The 18,910-nt window shown below is 43.2% G+C and overlaps 1 protein-coding gene across 2 annotated transcripts in view; it reads left to right on the plus strand.

Annotated features, from left to right (window-relative positions):
- The window catches only part of pip4p2 (phosphatidylinositol-4,5-bisphosphate 4-phosphatase 2), a 12,333-nt gene extending 10,249 nt beyond the window's left edge, over positions 1-2,084 (plus strand). For both annotated transcript variants that reach the window (XM_070547684.1, XM_070547685.1), the window contains 2 exons: positions 40-130; positions 1,659-2,084. In XM_070547684.1, the coding sequence (XP_070403785.1) occupies positions 40-130; positions 1,659-1,802 (235 nt within the window). In that variant the 3' untranslated portion in view covers positions 1,803-2,084. The remainder of the gene's footprint in view (positions 1-39; positions 131-1,658) is intronic.
- Positions 2,085-18,910: the final 16,826 nt, after the last annotated feature.

Consider the following 18,910-nt stretch of genomic DNA (forward strand, 5'->3'; position numbering starts at 1 on the left):
TTTTAAATATCTAAATGCTGTTTTCTTTGCTTCTTGCAGATCTTCTGTGGGCAGTGCTCTCCCCAGGAGGCGCTGTTGTGCTTATGTAACTATAGGAATGATCTGCATTTTCATCGGCGTGGGGTTAACAGTAAGTATGACTCAATTGTGTGTTTCCTCCTTGGATATTCAAATCAAAACGAATTGGAGATGCACCAAAATCAGTTGATTTTCAGAAGAGTTGGCCGATTTCTCTCTCTGAGCCTATTTTTTCTAAATAAAAGCTCAAAAACATCTTTAAAGAGCAAGTCACCCCCTACCAGAGTGTTACTTCACTCCCACTTCCTGTTTGAAAAATGCAACAAATGCAGTTGCCTAGCAGACCGAGAGGGCAGAGTCGCTAACAAACACACACACAGGCTCACAACAACACTGTGACATCATATGGTACCAGCTAACATTCTAGGGTACCTCTTAGCCAATAGCGATGGCAGATTTAAATTCAAATGCAGTGCAGCGATTTTACCTGACAACGGCACAACACTGACAGTTTTAGGCAGAAAATTAAAATTTTAACTAAAATGCACTAAAGTGCTAAACTATTGACTGCACATGTCTGCAGCATGATTAGACACACATTTTATCAGAAAAAAAAGTTGAGTTGAGTCCTACCCGAGTCTTGCTCCACCCACATTTCCTGTTTGAAAAATGCGCCACAAGGAGGCATTGCCTGGCGGGCCAAGAGGGCACTGTAGGGTTGGGCATCGAGCATCGATTGGAACCGGGACCAACTGTTAGTTTTTCCCGGAATCTTTCAAAAAATTTTATTTCGATTCCAAGAATGCCGACAGAAGAAGAATCCGCAGCCGATCTCTGTGAAAAATAAACATGATCTGCAAATTGTGATCAACGCTTTTCAGAGCTGATCACACCAGCTGTCTGTGTGCAGCACTGAGTCTTCGCCCCCTGCAGCACAATCAGCAGTTTTTCTCCTAAACACGTTTTTGTCTAAATGAAGGTAACGTTATTGTTAGAATTAAAATTCATGTTGAAGTTAATATTATTTCATCAAGAAGGACCTGTGGTTAGCTGGCTCATTTAAAGCATGCCATGTCTTGAAAGAATCGGAATTGGGAATCGATAGGAACCGGAATCGAAACGAGGAATCGGAATCGTTCAAAATCGAACGATGCTCAACCCTAGCAGTGAGTGGCATGGACCTTCCATCCTTCTCGGCGACTCCATCGGAGAAATAAGCCGTTAACACACACACACACACACACACACACACACACACACACACACACACACGCACACGCACACGCACACGCACACGCACACGCACACACACACACACACACACACACACAGAGAAAATCAGCACTTCCTGTATTCTGGTGGCGACACTAGCTCTTTTGCCTCAGAGCAGACTCCCTCACCAGAGGAAGGGAGGAAGGCGAGCGTCCTGAACCGTATTGTTTCGAACCGTTGGCTCGTGAGTTGCCATCGGTCACCAGTACCGAGCTATAAACCACCGCTTGCTATTCCAACTCCAACTCACTACGGCGGTGTGGCGGAGCCCGAAGCTCTGCTGCTTTTTGTAATTAATGTTTATTTTCTAGAGATGCAGGTAAAGCTTCAGGTGTGTGAAATCTGCTTCCTCTCCTGTGTGCTCTCAGGTTGGTACTCGGGACTTTGCGAGGCGCTATAACGCCACCTATGTGTCCTGGGCGTTCGCCTACCTGCTGGGCCTCATCTGCCTGATACGAGCCTGCTACTGGGGCGCCATTAAAGTCAGCTACCCGGAGAATAGCTTCGCCTAGAGCGGTCTGACAAAGCTGTGCACGGCCAGAACAACAAAATTCTTTTTTTAAAAGCCCCTCCCCCAGTTTCTGATTTGGTTTTCCACCTGGTGACGTTTGGCGAGGTGCAGCGCGTGTGGGCGGCGTTTCTTTAAAGAAGCTAGAGATGTTTGTTAGATCTTTGGAGTGTCTGACTTGCCGAGCAAACCCACTGCCTGTCATCGTTCAGTCTGGTGCACAAATATTTAAACTCCAGGTAGTTTTTTTGGGGAGAAATTAAAAAATTGTTATCAAGGACTTGAAGATCTGTTGTTTTTCTTGATGGTTGACGCAAACGCTGTTTGGGTTTATTACTTAGTTGCTCTGAGCGACAAAAAAAACCTAATTTTCTCGTTACTGACCAGAACCATTGCACAACGATTTTTATGCAATTTTGAGTTTTGCTGCGAGTTCAGCTCCAGCCGCAGGAACCTGCATACTGTAATGTTCTCGCCCGCATTCTCAGAAATAGTATTACTTGATGATTTTAATGCTAAATGATCCTTTTTCTTTTTATTTTCCTTGCATACCCACGCGTGCCATCTTTGCAGCCCAGTGTTCAGATCAACAGAAGTTTACTTTCTACTAAAGTATTAATTACTTCCTTTTATGTGCGTGTTTGTGCTCGCTGCATTTAAGTCGCCGCCATAACCCGTTCAGGTCCTTGACATGCTCATAGTCCTCCCAGGAACTCGTGACCCGTCTGTGCATGTTGACTTCGTGGTGTCCTCAAGGTGGTGTTTAGCTCCGTTTCAGACGGTTGTGATGTTTCCATCTTTGCTCCTGCAGCCTTTGGGTTTGAATGTAAACCCGCCTCTTCTTCCCTGTGAGCTTTTGTCGCTGCTCCGGTGAACTCTTACCAATGTCCTGACTTCTTACAGTGGGCGCCGTCCAAACCTGGTTTTGAATGTGATAATGATCATGAAGCAGAATATATATATTAAAACTTTGTACATAGCTTAAATTCAGTACTTGGAAAATGTAAGTAGTTGGAGATGGAAGAAGGTTCGTGGGTCTTTTTAAAAATGATAATTTATCAATAAAATTCCAAAACTACTCATGTTGGTCTCTTTATTTCTCAGCGTACCAGGATTGTAGTGGGAAACGATGTCTGGTACGGAATTATTTATCAAATGACACCAAACCAGGAGCCTAAAACCATGAATAAAAGTTAAAGTGTGTCTGAATGTTGAAGCATATCCGGTTTTGTTTACTCTAAAACGTATAAAATAAAATCAGGTTAATTTTCAGCTCATGTATTTAGTCTTAAAATAGATTGTCGCGTGCCCGTCCCATTTACTGGTTCCTTTAAAACCCAGTTCCGTTAGAACTTATGAGACGGTGCATCCATCAGGGTTCGGGGGTGTATCGACGAGTATAATCGTACTAGACCCGGGTTTGGACTACCTAATTAGAATCTTGCCTTTTATTTTAAAGGTGAAATGACTTGCACGAATAGCCAGCCCCAGAGTATTACACTTCTTTTAAACTCGTTACCTTTTGGTTAAGATACTAGAGAGAAGTCTGGAGGCAAGCCAAGCCTCTCAGCAATTGTTTGGGCTACCCGGAATTAATTGCGCCTCTAACAGCTTATGTGGGAGGTTGGTAACTATAAAATGATTTATGCTAGTTGATCAGGCTACCATAAGTTTATCAATTTATTTATTAATCCAACCTTCCAGCTGATTAGAGACTTTTTCAACCTGCAATCAGAGCCAAAATAACCTCGAATATTCTGCTTTTATCGCCCTTAAGACAACTCGTTACTCGCAAGGAGGGGGAAGTTAAAACTTCCCTTATCTTAAGGTTTCTTTATATTATTCTGTTATAAACTGTAAAGTAAGTCCTGATAATTCAGAGACCGATCTTCGACATGCTTACCTCTGTGCAATTATGGTCAGGGCCCCAAACGTGAAGCTTTAGAGAAAACCTGAAAGAATCAGGATTATGTTTCTTTTTCAAAAAAGGTTTATTACAAAATCAAAATACAAAAATTGGGTAAAGTGAAAAACAACTGCTATCCCCCACGGAGGAATTAGTTCAAAATGATTAAATAAGAGTTAGTTTACACTAGCTCTTGTCTTCTCAGAATCTCCCCAAGAACGAAGCCCTCTAGCTCTGCTTCTCTCCAAAAAACTGCCTGTCATCCCCCATCCAGCAGGACGGGGGATGACCCCTCCAAATCTGCTCTGTCTCTTCTTGTCGTCTGCCCCAGCTCTCTCAATCTGATCTGAGCTGCATCCTTTTATATCATTTCTGAGACTGCTCTAAACAATGTAAGAGTCACAAGTCATTCTCTCCTGACAGTTTAGGTCAAGGGGTCATTTACCAGATACACTTTTTTAGCTCTACATAAGACATTTGGTATCTTTTTCACTACATGCAGTATTCACATGAGGGCACAAAAGTTACATTCTGCACTCCTGGAATGAGAGCACAGGTCATAAATCTTCATGTTGGTAGCAAATTGTAGATCTTCCTCCAGCATTCCTGAGAGCTTCTGGGTCCAGTTGGACTTTCCTCACTCCATGCCAGTCCTTCTTTTCCCGCCAGAGGTGGAGTTAGGGGCGGGCCCAGGGGTGTGTCCATGGGTGGATCCAGAGAAGACAGCCTGTCTTTTGACCCTTTGCCTAGTTCTGTCCTCACCAGCAAGTCCTGAACTATTGTCCTCTTGACCCTTGTGTGACCCTTGTCTCTGACCACTGTTTCTAAGCCTTGACCGATTGCTCGGACTTGCAACATCCCCCATGAGGACGAACTGAGGCAAAGGACCATAAAAAGATAGAGCAGCAATGCAAGCCTTCATAAATCTAGCATCCATCTCACTCAGGAACGGCTGAACACTCAAGACACCTAACTGTGGCCTCCACATCAACCCTCATTCTCATCATAATGCCATCATCAGCTACGGGTAAGCACAAGGTCCCTTTGCGGGTTGTTACATAACCTTTAAACTGCTTTCTCCCATCTGTGGGATCTTCGCCCAGAAAGAATAAAGATAAATCCATCACCGGAGCTTCTCCACGTGGAAGCGATCCCATCATTTGAGGTGGGAAGCTGGCGCTGAAAACCAAAACATGATTTTTCGTATCCAACAAAGGTGCGGTCCCAAAAGAGTCACAGACCTCTGGGCCGAACCATCCAGTCTTTACAGACAAAATATTCATAAACTGAAAGCAATCTATAATCTTGCCTTGACAAACAAAGTAACACCCCTTCTGGGATTTAATCCTCCATCTCATTTCTCTCCCAGGTGCAATTCGGACAGGGGGAGGAATGCCTGCTGGCTCACTACTTAGACAGACCATAGGGATTTCACGTATCACATCAGGACACGGGACGCATGTCGAAGCTGCCGTCATTACTGATACAACCTCTTCAGCCACGTCAGATGAGGGCGCCGTTGTCAGCTCCTCGTCGTGGGCCTGCTCAAGCAGGGCATCTACTCCCGGGGAGGACAACATTAGTATGTCGTCTTCCTGATCAGTCTCCCGCTTGAATCCCTTTTCCATTTGGTCTGGATGTACTGAATAAACCTGCAAGACACGCAGCGTTTATTCATCGTAGCATGTTCACACTGGAGCCCGATCGTCTTAGTCTGAGGCAATCCATCCCTCCCGCGATTCACGGTGCACAAATAGTATGCGCCATTCAGAGAGAAAACAGTTGATGGACCTGCGGAGGGGATTAATCCCTCTATGATATTTTGCCGAATCGAGTCCATCTGGAAGGAACATAAAATTTGTTCCACATGAGATATATAACTCATTCCATGAAGCAATAAGTAACTGCATTACTGCATAAACACTTCTTAATTATAGGAGAAAATAAATCATCAGAAGCTGCAGGAAGAACCACACTACAATTCCTATCTGCAGGCATAGTTTTACAACAATAATCCTCACAACAAGTGTACACCAGTTATGAAATGTCTACAACATCCTAAAGACAAACTGGATAAAATAGTTACAAAATCCTGACATACCTCCAGATTCAGAGCGTCAATCAGCTCAGATTCAGGGTGAGTTTGATGAGCCATTGGTTCACTTCAAGTTACAGACTGACAGTTAAGGAGCAAGTGACACGCGGTGCAGAGAGGCCTGCACTTAAACAGGAGCAACAAGAAGGGGGCTAATGCTCCCTCCACCTTGACACCTCTCTTCCCATCTTATCTGGATCTACCAGGTCCTTTCTCCTTTCTCCTAACAGCTTTCTTCCTGTCAACTGCCACTTGTTGTTTTTACAGGCCAAAATCATACCGATTATTATACCAATGCGTAATATTTCCTGTTTGCCAGGAACTTAAACTACTGTCTTTGGTCTGAAAACACCCAAATTCGATTCTACGAGGCCACCATCTTTCTATCTTCATCACTTTGAAAGTGGTGAAGTTGTGTCCCCATTCTAAATCATTTCTAAGGTAATATTTGTAAACCCACAACTCTACTTCACCTGAAGTTTGATTTAAGATTTTCTTTTTCCTTAATATTATCTGACAAGATCGATCAAGCTCTGTGGATCCTGTCTGATCCATTAAGACTGCCATATACTCCGCCCATGGGCCGGTCTCACCACACTCCGTGTCATTCTTCTCCTCCTGCTCTGCTGCAGAAAATGATGTCACGGAGGGTGTAGCCATGATCCGGTCAAATCCATTTTCTCCACAGGGCAAGCGCAGGCAGCCAGTTTTGTTCCCTGTTACACTACAAATCTTGAATCCAATCTGTGTTGCTATCATGCAGGTGGTTATATTCTCAGTAAAATCTTCTTTGGGCCATAACAGCTTAATTTTGGATACATTCCAATTCCCTATTAATTGTTGCGGTCCTCCGTGAGTTATGTTATATGTCACCGAGGACACATGATACGTTCGGAGATATACATGTACCCCATATGCAATCGCTATACTTAATCCTATGAGGCTAAATTCGAAAAGGATAAAAAAGGCCCATTTAATCCATTTTATTATCCAATTCTTTCCTTTCGGAATATTTACACTTTTCTTTTTAACTTTGGGGTCAACTCCCGCCGGAGTTGCATACCTGACCACTTTTCGTTTTCTGCTGGTTTCCCTCTTATGCTTCTGAGTAGACAACATCTGTAAAACAGAAGCATAAAAATCAGCAGAAATGAAAGCGCCCTGCTCTAGTTAGTTAGAGTCAGATTGGAGACCAGCCTTCTACGAGACATTCTAGTGTGAGCAGTCCCATAAATCTTAGGCCAATATGCCTAGGGATGAGTACCGAATTCGGTACTTTTTAAGGTACCGACCGAATTCCATAGAACCGACCGAACACCGATTCACGTCATTTCAAACGGTGCCTCGTTTCGGTACTGCCAAGACAGTTGCGCATGCGCAAGAGCGTTATGTCGCCGGTCCCTGCGAGCCCGTTGTAAACAGAGCAAGCATGGTAGAAAGAACGCACGCTAAAGCTTGGGTCCACTTCACTAAATGTGATGGGTAACTGGGTGATGAAACTAGCGACAGACAACGATCTAAGTGAGACATCCTCATCTTAATCTGCTCCAGTAGGTAAATAAAATGTTTAAGATAACGTTACCTTGATTTGTTAGCTTCCGTTTCGCTAATGGTGCGTTCGCTTTCTCCTCGGAACTCCGAATTTCCGACTAGAAGAACATGAACGCGCTCTAAAGTTTGGCTTTACTTTACTAAATGCGACGGGTGATTGGGTGAAGGTAAAACCAGTGACAACGATCTAAGTTTGAGGCATCATCGTTTTAATCTGCTCCAGCAGCTAAATAAACTGTTAAAGATAACGTTAGCTTGATATGTTAGCTTCCATTGCCACCATTGTTATCAGCTAATGGTGCGTTCGCCTTCTCCTCGGAAATTCTAACTTCCCAGTAGGAAAAATCAAATGAAAAAGGACGGCAAAAGGAATGAAGATACACAGTAAATTTAGTTCACAGTAAAGATGTTTGCTTCAGTTTAACTATCAGCTTATAAAACTACAAGGACGATGTTAAAATACAAACTTGTATGTTATTTATCGTGATATTTATCAAATATGGTTATATATTGAGAAAAATATATATTTAATTATAAAAGAGAATTAAAATAATAAACACTCAAAAGTATCGAAAATTGGTACCGTTAAGTACCGGTATCGACTCGTAGGTACCGGGAATTAGTACCGGATCGATTCAAATGTCAAAGGTACCCATCCCTAAATATGCCTCTCCTCTCCGGGTGGTCACTATGTTAACAGCCGAGCTGCAAACGCGACCCGACAGGTCTATTACCTCTATCAAAGTTAACTGATAAGGCATGAACTTACGCTCCGCCCCTGGTCCAAGACTCTTCAGCTCAACCAGGTATGATGTAACACGCTTACGCATCCCTGGGGGCTCCTGAACAGACAATCCTGTATGCCAGTCCAGAGTCCCTGACAGATAAGTTCCCCATCTGTCGTCTTTATACTCTTGAGTTACCCCAATCTGTGTACCTGTTTCCCATGCATCAGCCAGCGTACCAAATTGCTGTCCTAATATCAAGCTCTTAATAGACTCAAATTTGGACCGAGCCTGAAGCTCTTCCAGTCCTTTTTCTCTGGTCTTGAGCTTGAACACAAATGGATAAGCTTCCACCCATAAATCTCTAACCGGCTTCACCAGGCTAGGATTCCTGAGCAGCTCTCCTACAAAAAACATACTTGGCTGGCTTGTCGGTAAGCAGGTAGTCAAAACACCATTCTTCGTGAAACAGCACCCATCTTTGATTTCACCTCTGTGGGTGCATTCACAGACCTGCCAGGAGATGATGCCTGGATTATTCCTCAAGCAGGTTCCGCAAAAACATATTTTAATGGGAGCAGACAGCTCCACCGCACCTGTATGCAAGTCTGTTCCTCTCTCCAGGTGAGGGGGCTTCTGCTCCCGGAGCCCCGACCATTTAATTAGGGTGCACAGATATCCGCATATCACGCATGTTCCTTGCCTCAAGCCTCCCCATTGCGCGTAACGATACGCATTTGCAGATTCTATGAAGCCCGGAAACATAGCCACTTTACAATCTTTAACACAATCTCCCTTCGTTAGCAAAATTAGGCCCGTAGCACCTGGGATCTTACAAGTCATTTCTTCACTAGATTTTGGCCCAGCCATGACCTTTAATCAAGTAATTAATTTAAAAAATTTTTATTTATTTATTTATTTATTTTTTCAATTAATTACTTTTATTTTTCAGAGTTATTTTATAACTTGATGAGGGTGAACGCGCAAACCAGTGTCAGTTAAAACCACGTTCCCAGTTACGTCTTTTATTATAAAGGGACCACTTACGTTATGCTTAATGCAATCTCCTTTCCGAACCGGTCCTCTTTTGACCCAAATTCTTTCACCTTTCTGTAACACAGAGACGTGTTCCGGGTTAGTTTTTTTCTCAGTTCTTTTCAGTTTCGTCCTATTAAGGATCACATTTAGTTCTGAAACTCCCTCCGGTGTATCCCATCGGGAGCTCAGGTTAGTCAGGATATGATTTTTTATCGTCCTAACTGCTCTTTCTGCTATTCCGTTAGTGTGGGACTCGTATGGGATAGAAAAAATGTGTCTTATCCCCCTTGATTCAAGCAGACAAGAAACTTTGTCATTCTTAAATTCAGGTCCTCCATCCGAACGGAGTGACTCACACGTGAGGGGCAGGTGTAGAGATAAGGCCATGCTGACCGTATTTCCTGTGACACGTTTCAGCGGTATTATCTTGCTCTGATCACCTGGTCCATTATCTTTGATTACCAAAAAGAACTTATGTCCGTTCACTCCTCTAGAGGCACATTCACCAACATCCGTGCTGAAATGCACCCCCGGCACATCACACATGATGGGCAAATGGTCATAAATCACGGGTTGAGCCCCTCCTTTTACTTTACACGACTCACACGTCGCTTTTACTCGTGCTGTTAGTTCTTTCAGCTTTGGTACAGAAATATTTTCTTTTTTGAAAATCTCACGCAACCGTAATACTCCTACATGTCCGTAATTTTTATGCGCAAATGTCACCAGCTCTTCATCAGCTGCAGCGCTCCTGTTCTGTAAAAACGCTGTGGGTAGAAACAAAGCGCGAGCTTGTACTAATTCATCCACTTCTGCGTTCCCGATCTCATCCTCGCTTTTTCCATTTGTATGGCTATTTACATGTGTCACCTGAATCTGTAATTTTTTCTTATAACACGATACTAAAGTCCACAAGTCAGCGTGTTCCAATCTCTCTCCATCAGTTTTCTGGAAATCTTTAGCTTCCCAAAATGCTAAATGATCATCCAGCCCGTCTTTAACGTATTTAGAGTCTGTGACCAATCTTACTGATCTGAGCTTCAGTTTACACGCGTCAGCAAGCGCCATGACAACGGCCGTCAATTCTGCAGTTTGAGCGGATCCGACAGTCTGTCCAGCTTGTTGATATTTCCTGTCCTTTAGCAGTCTCACAAACCCCCACTTACAGAAGTCTGCATCTGCTGTTTTCTTAGATCCATCAGTGTAGTAAACTGCCTCTGGTTTTATGGCTTTAACAACCTCTTTCCTGTCAGGCTTAAGTTTTGTTTCTCCTTCCACGTGAATCTGCGGGTTTGCCAATAACATCTCCCACTTTGCCCATCTGGGTAAAACGGCCCTCGCCTGTGGGAGGAGATCTTTCCGAAGTTCTTTAATCATATAATCAGTAGATTGAATTATGATTTTTTGTGATCCGGCCAGAGCGAACATCATATCTTTATGTTTCATCAGGGTGGTCAGCACCTTTTCGCTGGGCGTGTAACGGGTTTCTGTTGGTGCGAGTTTATAGCCTTTACATGTTATCAGACTCTTGCTGTTATAGTTCTGAAATAAACACTCTGTGAAATCCTGTCCTACAATCACTCTTACAGCTAACGGTTCATGATGCTCTCTATTTGAAAGATTCACTAGATTAGCACTTATTTTAACCATCACTGCTTGATAAGTCTCAAGCTCCTGTGAGCTCAGTTTGCAGTTGTGCGTCACCAGTTTCTGACCCACTTTGGTTCTGAGACCTTTTTTAAGTGACATTATGGGATCAATGATGTTTCGAAAATCACGGACGTTGCTGGAAATGTACTGAAGCTGTCCGATTACACCTTCCAGCGTCAGTAAGTCATGCGGGGGTGTTATGTTCTGTAGATAGGTGAAAGGTACCGACACTGAATCTGACACCTCAAAACCTAGGAACGTAACTTTTGTGCGTCCTAGCTGGCTTTTCTTCAAGTTGAGTTTGAATCCTGCACATGTCAGTCTGGTCACCACCTCGTCCAAAGTTTTCAGGTGTTCACTTTCACAATCATGCGTGAAAAATATGTCATCAATATATTGAACGACAGGTAAACCTTCCAGATATGACTGTACGACACCTTGAAATTTATTCGCCGCGTTTACCCATCCCATCGGTAAAACGCACCATTCATAATGTTTCCCTTCAAATGTAAATCCAGTTTTAGCTCGACTTTCTTGCGCTAAAGGTACAGACCAAAAACCGTTAGCCAAATCGATGCATGTTTTATATTTTTTAATAGGCATGGTTCGGAGCTGCATGTATGGGTCAAAAGTTTTACGCACGTCGTGCGGAGTCACTCTATTTAAACCTTTTAAATTGTGTACCAGTCTGTAGGTGCCATCAGGTTTAGGAACAGCTTGAATGGGAAGACAGGTGGATAATGTATCTTTCTCTTCGATTATCCCTTTTTCTTTAAGCTCAGCGAGAGTACATCTAATCTCATCTCTTCCTTCTCTGATCGGATACTGCTTTTCCCTGGCAGGCATCGCTCCTTTAATAATGCATTGTTCTTTTACTCTGCCACAATCATTTTTGTGTGTAGCCCAATTACCTTTTTGGATTATTTCTCCGAGTTTGTGCGGGTCCAAACTAGTCTTCTCCAGTTGTTCTTTAATGAGACTATCCATATCTAATTCACCTAAAAAACTCACATGCAGTGCTGGGTCTTTCGTTATTTTAACTAAATCCTTTAAACTAATTAAGTTTTCTGCACCTTTTATGTAAAGAATTCCCTGTTCGTCTTTATGAACTGCCATGTTACGTACAGAGCCGTCTGCGAGTATCACATTCTTGTATCCTATTTGTTCCATCGGATTATTTTCACGCTTTATTGATATTAATGCCCCGGTATCTAAAATGTATTTTGTATTTTCGTATTTTACTTTAAGCCACTCCCCATCCCAATGCGTATGAGATGAGAGCGCCTCAATTATTTCTACTTTTGTGGTGGCGGTCTTCTCTGATTGTGGTATTTCGCGTCCCAATCTTTGATTGATTGGATCAATTTCTCCTTCTGTTCTCTGGTCATCCGGGCCCACTCCTCCGGATTCGCTCTCCTGGGTCGAGCCACAGGGCAGCCGGGGGGTCCCATGAAAAACGGCCTTGCATTTGGGTCCATTTGGCCCCTGGTTCTCTGGTTCTGATTCGGTTCTGTTCTGGGTGGGAGTTGCCTCGGTTGAGAACTCACTGATTGGCTCCCTTGCTCCCCTTGGTGTGGAGGGGGCAGAGGGGATGGTATCTGACCTTTCAATCTGTTTCCGGCCTGCCGTCCTAATTCGTTTTTTGACTGCTTAAATTCCCTCGTGCGATCCCACGCCTGCGCTTGTCTGATTTTTTCTGCAGGAGAGAGATTAGGCCACATCGCAGCCATCATTAATCCCCCGGGCAGATCAGCTAAAAGTTTTTCCTGCTGTACTTGGGAAAGCCCTGCGATTGTTCCCAAACACCCAGCTAATGTAACTTTTCCTGTACTGATTTCAGAGCTTAAAGCTTTCCTCCGTCGTTCCCCAGAATCCTCACCAATCCCTCTGGGAGAACTCTCTGCCAGGGACATCAACGAGGCTCCTGGGGTTAAACGCAGATCGTTCTTTAATGCTATAACCTGAGAAATTTCTGGACTTGAAAGTTGTTCAATCGTCATACCTCGATCCTGAAGCCGCTGTACATACCCAGCGTCTGTCTCACCCGATGCTCTTTGTGGCAGAATGGTATGATCAAAATGTCCTAAGCTTACTCTTGACTGTTCCTGAGCAGTTTGCCAATATGGGGAATATTCCTGTTCTAGGATTCTCTCTTTAGGCATTGGATTAAGCTGTCCTCCCTGCGGAGTGCTTCGGTTTACATCCAAAGGTTGGGAGGGGCTGCACGGCGAGTAGCAGTGAGTTTTCACTGCCGAATCTCTAGCCATACATCCACCTCGATAAAAATCATATCCTTGGCCTAAATAAGCATGCTTAAAAGGTTGCCCCCATCCTGGTTGCAACATGACTTCTTCCCTACTTTTTGCTGCTTGAATCGCTGAAGCCGTGAAGCCATCTACAGGGTACCAGTCTGGAAAAGGATTTTCTGCTACTTCTCCTGCATAATTCTGGTCTCCCTCTGTATTAATTGCAAACTGGCCTCGTCCTGGTTCTGGAACCGGTCTAACTGGGCCTATGTTAGGAGGTGCCTGAGGGTCATAATATTTCATCTGTATTGGACGGCTTTTCTTATTTAGTCCTCTAATGCCATAAACCATAGGATTTGTCTCATCTCCTTTTTCTGCTCTCTGGGGTTGCTGCTCTACATTTTCTCTGTTCTCACCTTGCTCATGGGCTGTAACTGGGGATAACCAACTCACTTTTTCAGGTGTTTTGCCTCCAGGGATCCGAGTGCTGCATTTTTGTTGGGATCCGCATTCTGACCTGAGCGTCCCTTTGGGTGTGCCACGCACCATCAGTTGGGAACCCTGTTCTTCCTCCGATTCAGCCTCACTCTCGCTGCTTCTGTCTCTGGCCTCAAACCAATGTTTGACTTTCTTCTCTACTCGCGGCAAGGCTGACTTATCCACTAAAATTACGACCGGGATGTCTCCTAGCCTGCTAGAGGCTTCGGAATAAATCACTAAACCTGCGCCATATGCTTCAGTTATCCGACACACCTGGGGTTTGTTATTAAGCTTAAACACTAGCCGTCGCGCTCCTAAATCCAAGGCTTCTGACACCACGCGCTCCCAAGCTTGGTGAAAAGAGATGTCGGGATTATGAGGGTCTACGTTAATTATGGAAATCGCGCTGACACGACCTTCCAGATTCCCTAATTGCTTGTCTAAGAGAGTAGTAATTTCTCCTGCTTCGTAATTACGATCTACCAGCGGGATCATAGAACTTCTGCTTTCTGCCCCTGAAAGTCTCCTCAGAGAACTTAAAGAGGACGTAGTACTGGCAGAACTTTGTGGATCTTTCAGAAAGATCAACACATCTTCTTCTCGGATCTCCGCATCTATTTTCTCGCCTGACAAAATTATCACCGGTTCTTGACCTATCATAACATGATTCGGAGGAGCCGCGGGACTATGCGGTTCTAACGGGGGAAAAGGAATTGGGTTTGGAGTCCTTTCAGCCCCTGACCGTCTCTGAGTCTCGTCTTTGTCCCACGCAGCAACATGCTGTTCAGTGGGCGGTCTCTCCGCTCCTCTCATGGGCACCTGAGAAGGGGTTTGTACATGTAGAAACGGGTTCCACTGCGCCGGCCGAACCGCGTCAGGCGGGTTCGGTGGGGGTGGAGGAAATCCGCTCTTGGAACCGGGGCTCACAGGGAATTCCCCGCGGAGCGCTGGATACAAAGGGGGCGCGGTCGGAACCGATTGGACTTCATCCCAGGAGGCCGACATTTCAACTGCAGCTCGTCTCCGGTACATTTCCGCTTGGAGCTCCGTGATCCCCAGTCGGTTACATAACGCCTGTCTCATTTGAATTGCCTCATTTTTGCTTCTAGATAAGAAGTAAATTGTTCTACTATTAGCCCGTTGAACCACGAACTCCGCCATAGCAGAGTACATCGCTCCCTGATCACATCGGTACTGCCCGACTCCAAATGGAGTGAGAACTAAAGGTTCCGGTCCAGTTGGTATTTGCTCAAGCAATCCCAGAAGGATCTCATACTGCTCGCCCGTGGGGAGTTTCGCTGGATTTTCCCAACAACACCACGCTATCTGATTAAAAACAGGATCATTTTGTTGTTCTGCTAGAATCACCAAATCATCCACTAACGGAAATACATGATTATTCTTTACTTGAGTTTCAGCATTCGGACAGCGCTCCGCTGCGGCTTGAGCCGTTCCGGCCTCGTTCTGAAAGCTCCGGTTACAGGATACTGCTAAAACGCTTTGTGGTTCACCTTGAAATGTCGCTATTTCTCCGGTGACAAATCTCACATTAAGGAGAACATTTTCCGGTTTTACCGTTAAAGATCTATCTGCCATGGCTGGTTGAAAGTTTCTCTTTTTTATTATTTGTTTTATTTTTATTCGTTTTCACGTCTTATTCTTTATTCTTACTCTTTATTCCTTTTTATTTTTTGCCTAGCTTTTATCCTTGGCTTTTCTTACGTCGGAAAGCCGTGATTTCTTTATACCTCTTTGAGTTAATCGTCCGTTCTCCCAAATTTCTTTCCTTTTCGAGAAATTGGTGCGGTTTTCACTCCAAGGTTATAAGCTTATCAGGTCCATAGTGCGTAAGCTTTTATCAGCCTAAAAGACATAGTTCTACGTCGAATAGTCCGGTATCTAATATTTGAACCTTCGCCGATTAGCCCCACGTTGCAGGCGCCATGTCGCGTGCCCGTCCCATTTACCGGTTCCTTTAAAACCCAGTTCCGTTAGAACTTATGAGACGGTGCATCCATCAGGGTTCGGGGGTGTATCAACGAGTATAATCGTACTAGACCCGGGTTTGGACTACCTAATTAGAATCTTGCCTTTTATTTTAAAGGTGAAATGACTTGCACGAATAGCCAGCCCCAGAGTATTACACTTCTTTTAAACTTGTTACCTTTTGGTTAAGATACTAGAGAGAAGTCTGGAGGCAAGCCAAGCCTCTCAGCAATTGTTTGGGCTACCCGGAATTAATTGCGCCTCTAACAGCTTATGTGGGAGGTTGGTAACTATAAAATGATTTATGCTAGTTGATCAGGCTACCATAAGTTTATCAATTTATTTATTAATCCAACCTTCCAGCTGATTAGAGACTTTTTCAACCTGCAATCAGAGCCAAAATAACCTCGAATATTCTGCTTTTATCGCCCTTAAGACAACTCGTTACTCGCAAGGAGGGGGAAGTTAAAACTTCCCTTATCTTAAGGTTTCTTTATATTATTCTGTTATAAACTGTAAAGTAAGTCCTGATAATTCAGAGACCGATCTTCGACATGCTTACCTCTGTGCAATTATGGTCAGGGCCCCAAACGTGAAGCTTTAGAGAAAACCTGAAAGAATCAGGATTATGTTTCTTTTTCAAAAAAGGTTTATTACAAAATCAAAATACAAAAATTGGGTAAAGTGAAAAACAACTGCTATCCCCCACGGAGGAATTAGTTCAAAATGATTAAATAAGAGTTAGTTTACACTAGCTCTTGTCTTCTCAGAATCTCCCCAAGAACGAAGCCCTGTAGCTCTGCTTCTCTCCAAAAAACTGCCTGTCATCCCCCATCCAGCAGGACGGGGGATGACCCCTCCAAATCTGCTCTGTCTCTTCTTGTCGTCTGCCCCAGCTCTCTCAATCTGATCTGAGCTGCATCCTTTTATATCATTTCTGAGACTGCTCTAAACAATGTAAGAGTCACAAGTCATTCTCTCCTGACAGTTTAGGTCAAGGGGTCATTTACCAGATACACTTTTTTAGCTCTACATAAGACATTTGGTATCTTTTTCACTACATGCAGTATTCACATGAGGGCACAAAAGTTACATTCTGCACTCCTGGAATGAGAGCACAGGTCATAAATCTTCATGTTGGTAGCAAATTGTAGATCTTCCTCCAGCATTCCTGAGAGCTTCTGGGTCCAGTTGGACTTTCCTCACTCCATGCCAGTCCTTCTTTTCCCGCCAGAGGTGGAGTTAGGGGCGGGCCCAGGGGTGTGTCCATGGGTGGATCCAGAGAAGACAGCCTGTCTTTTGACCCTTTGCCTAGTTCTGTCCTCACCAGCAAGTCCTGAACTATTGTCCTCTTGACCCTTGTGTGACCCTTGTCTCTGACCACTGTTTCTAAGCCTTGACCGATTGCTCGGACTTGCAACAAGATAATCACACTGTAATGGAAAACTGTTTACATCAACATTTTACTGCTGTGTACTTTTGATACATGCAAAGGTGATTTTTCATATTTCAGACTAAATATGATAAACGGATAAAATGTGACAAAAATAAGGAACAAAATTAATCCAGATAATTCTAAAATGTTTAGGATGACATTTCTGTACAATTTCAATTCGTCAGTGATACAAAAATCAATATTTTGAATATTTCCTGGGTTAAATCTAACTTATTTGAACGTTTGCGATAATTTAGTAGTATAAAATGCAGTGCTGCTGAGTTTCCACATGGTGGTGCTGTTTACCAACAGAATCATGCACTTACAGTAACAGAAAATCCCTTTTATTGTCCCTCTATGTGGAAATCCAGTTGTGATGAACTTGTTAAAAGTAAAATTTCATTTAAACCAACAGATCATTTCAGATAATCATGTTGTGACTAATATTGGTACATCCATACACGATACACACATATGCCCTAGTGTTGTGTTTGCACCTGAACTGACCCCCACTGACATGTATAAAGTAGCTGCTTCTCTAATTATTGGTTTCCTATATTATGATCATTTCATTGTGTTTATTTCTTAATTCTAATTTTGCTTATTTATTTTTTCTTGCACCAAGTACCGCAGCAATTTCCTAATGTTGTGAATCTCGCACATATGGCAATAAAACCCTTCTGATTCTGATCTGTGACTATGCATATATACAGGAGGAAAATAATCAAGACTTGTTATGATAAAGTCTAAGTTTGGTCCAATTTGTTTATTTTTATTTAGTTTATTCATGATTTGCTGCAGTACCCCCCTCCAGCAGGTGGCACCCTACAGAATATGTACTCCTTATGTTATGGTAAAGCCATACTTTACAACTTATTCATATTTTTTAATCATTTTCTTGAGCCAGTGTGTGCTAAAATGACCCTTTATGGTTAATGAAAAGTCATTCAGACCCCACCGCCCTCTGTGGCCAGAATATCATACTTGCAACCTGTTGGACTCGGCCCATCAGCTCAGTTTTTTCTGACGCTGCAGTCTGGTTCCAGCACGTTTCCAGCATGTTTTAGATCACGAACACAGCTGATTTGTTTAATTTAGAGATAAATCGCTCCTGCAGACACTAATGAGGGCTGGGAGACATTTCAGCCGTAAGATCAAAGTGTTAAAAAGAGAAACGCACAGGAAGTTTCACTTTTCACTTCGCCTTCAAAATGTGTTCCCCCATCAAAACTGTCTTGACTAAATGCTCCCTCGTCACAATGTTCAACGACGCTAACTCTGAAAGACAGACATTAATTGTGAAATTCTGTCCCCTGTAATGTGTTTTTATTGTTGAGGTTCAGGCTAAAGCAGATCAAAAGTTTAGGGGTAAGGGGAAACATATTTCCACACAACACCTGTTCTTAGCAGTTACAGCAAGTCAAAATGTGGTAGTTTTCATGGTCTAAAACAACTCCAACATGCAAACTTTGCATTTCAAACCAACAATATTTTATTATCGCACTTATACCCCCCAATTACATTTGCTAGCTTGATTTATTTACTTCTTAACCAAAAACTCCTGATGCTATGCTAACTGGCTAACTGGAAGGATTCTAACTGTTTCCTGCTGCTTATTATTCATAAAATATTTATATATATACATTTTAAACATGACCAGAGAGAGAGATACACAACATACTTTTATTCAGAACTTTTGTCTTAATTTGACACATTAAATATAGAAACTACAGAAATATGGTTTCATGAGCTCGCTGGAGCTGCTACAGTTGATATTTTGTTAAGTGCCTCTTATCCCGTCTCCGTCACTCACACACACGCATTTGTCTCCTCATGCCAACAAACAATAAGAACCAAAACTAAATATCGAAATTTGTTCTCTTAAATAAAATCTACAAAGCTGAGGCCCCCAACTTCAATGTCCACGCAGAGATAGCTCTAACCTAACAGTGACCCCTCATGAGCTATTCTGGATGATGTTACGGCTAACACAGGGATGA

This window comes from Nothobranchius furzeri, chromosome 19 (genome assembly GCF_043380555.1).
Source record: "Nothobranchius furzeri strain GRZ-AD chromosome 19, NfurGRZ-RIMD1, whole genome shotgun sequence".
In the NCBI taxonomy this organism is placed as follows: domain Eukaryota; kingdom Metazoa; phylum Chordata; class Actinopteri; order Cyprinodontiformes; family Nothobranchiidae; genus Nothobranchius; species Nothobranchius furzeri.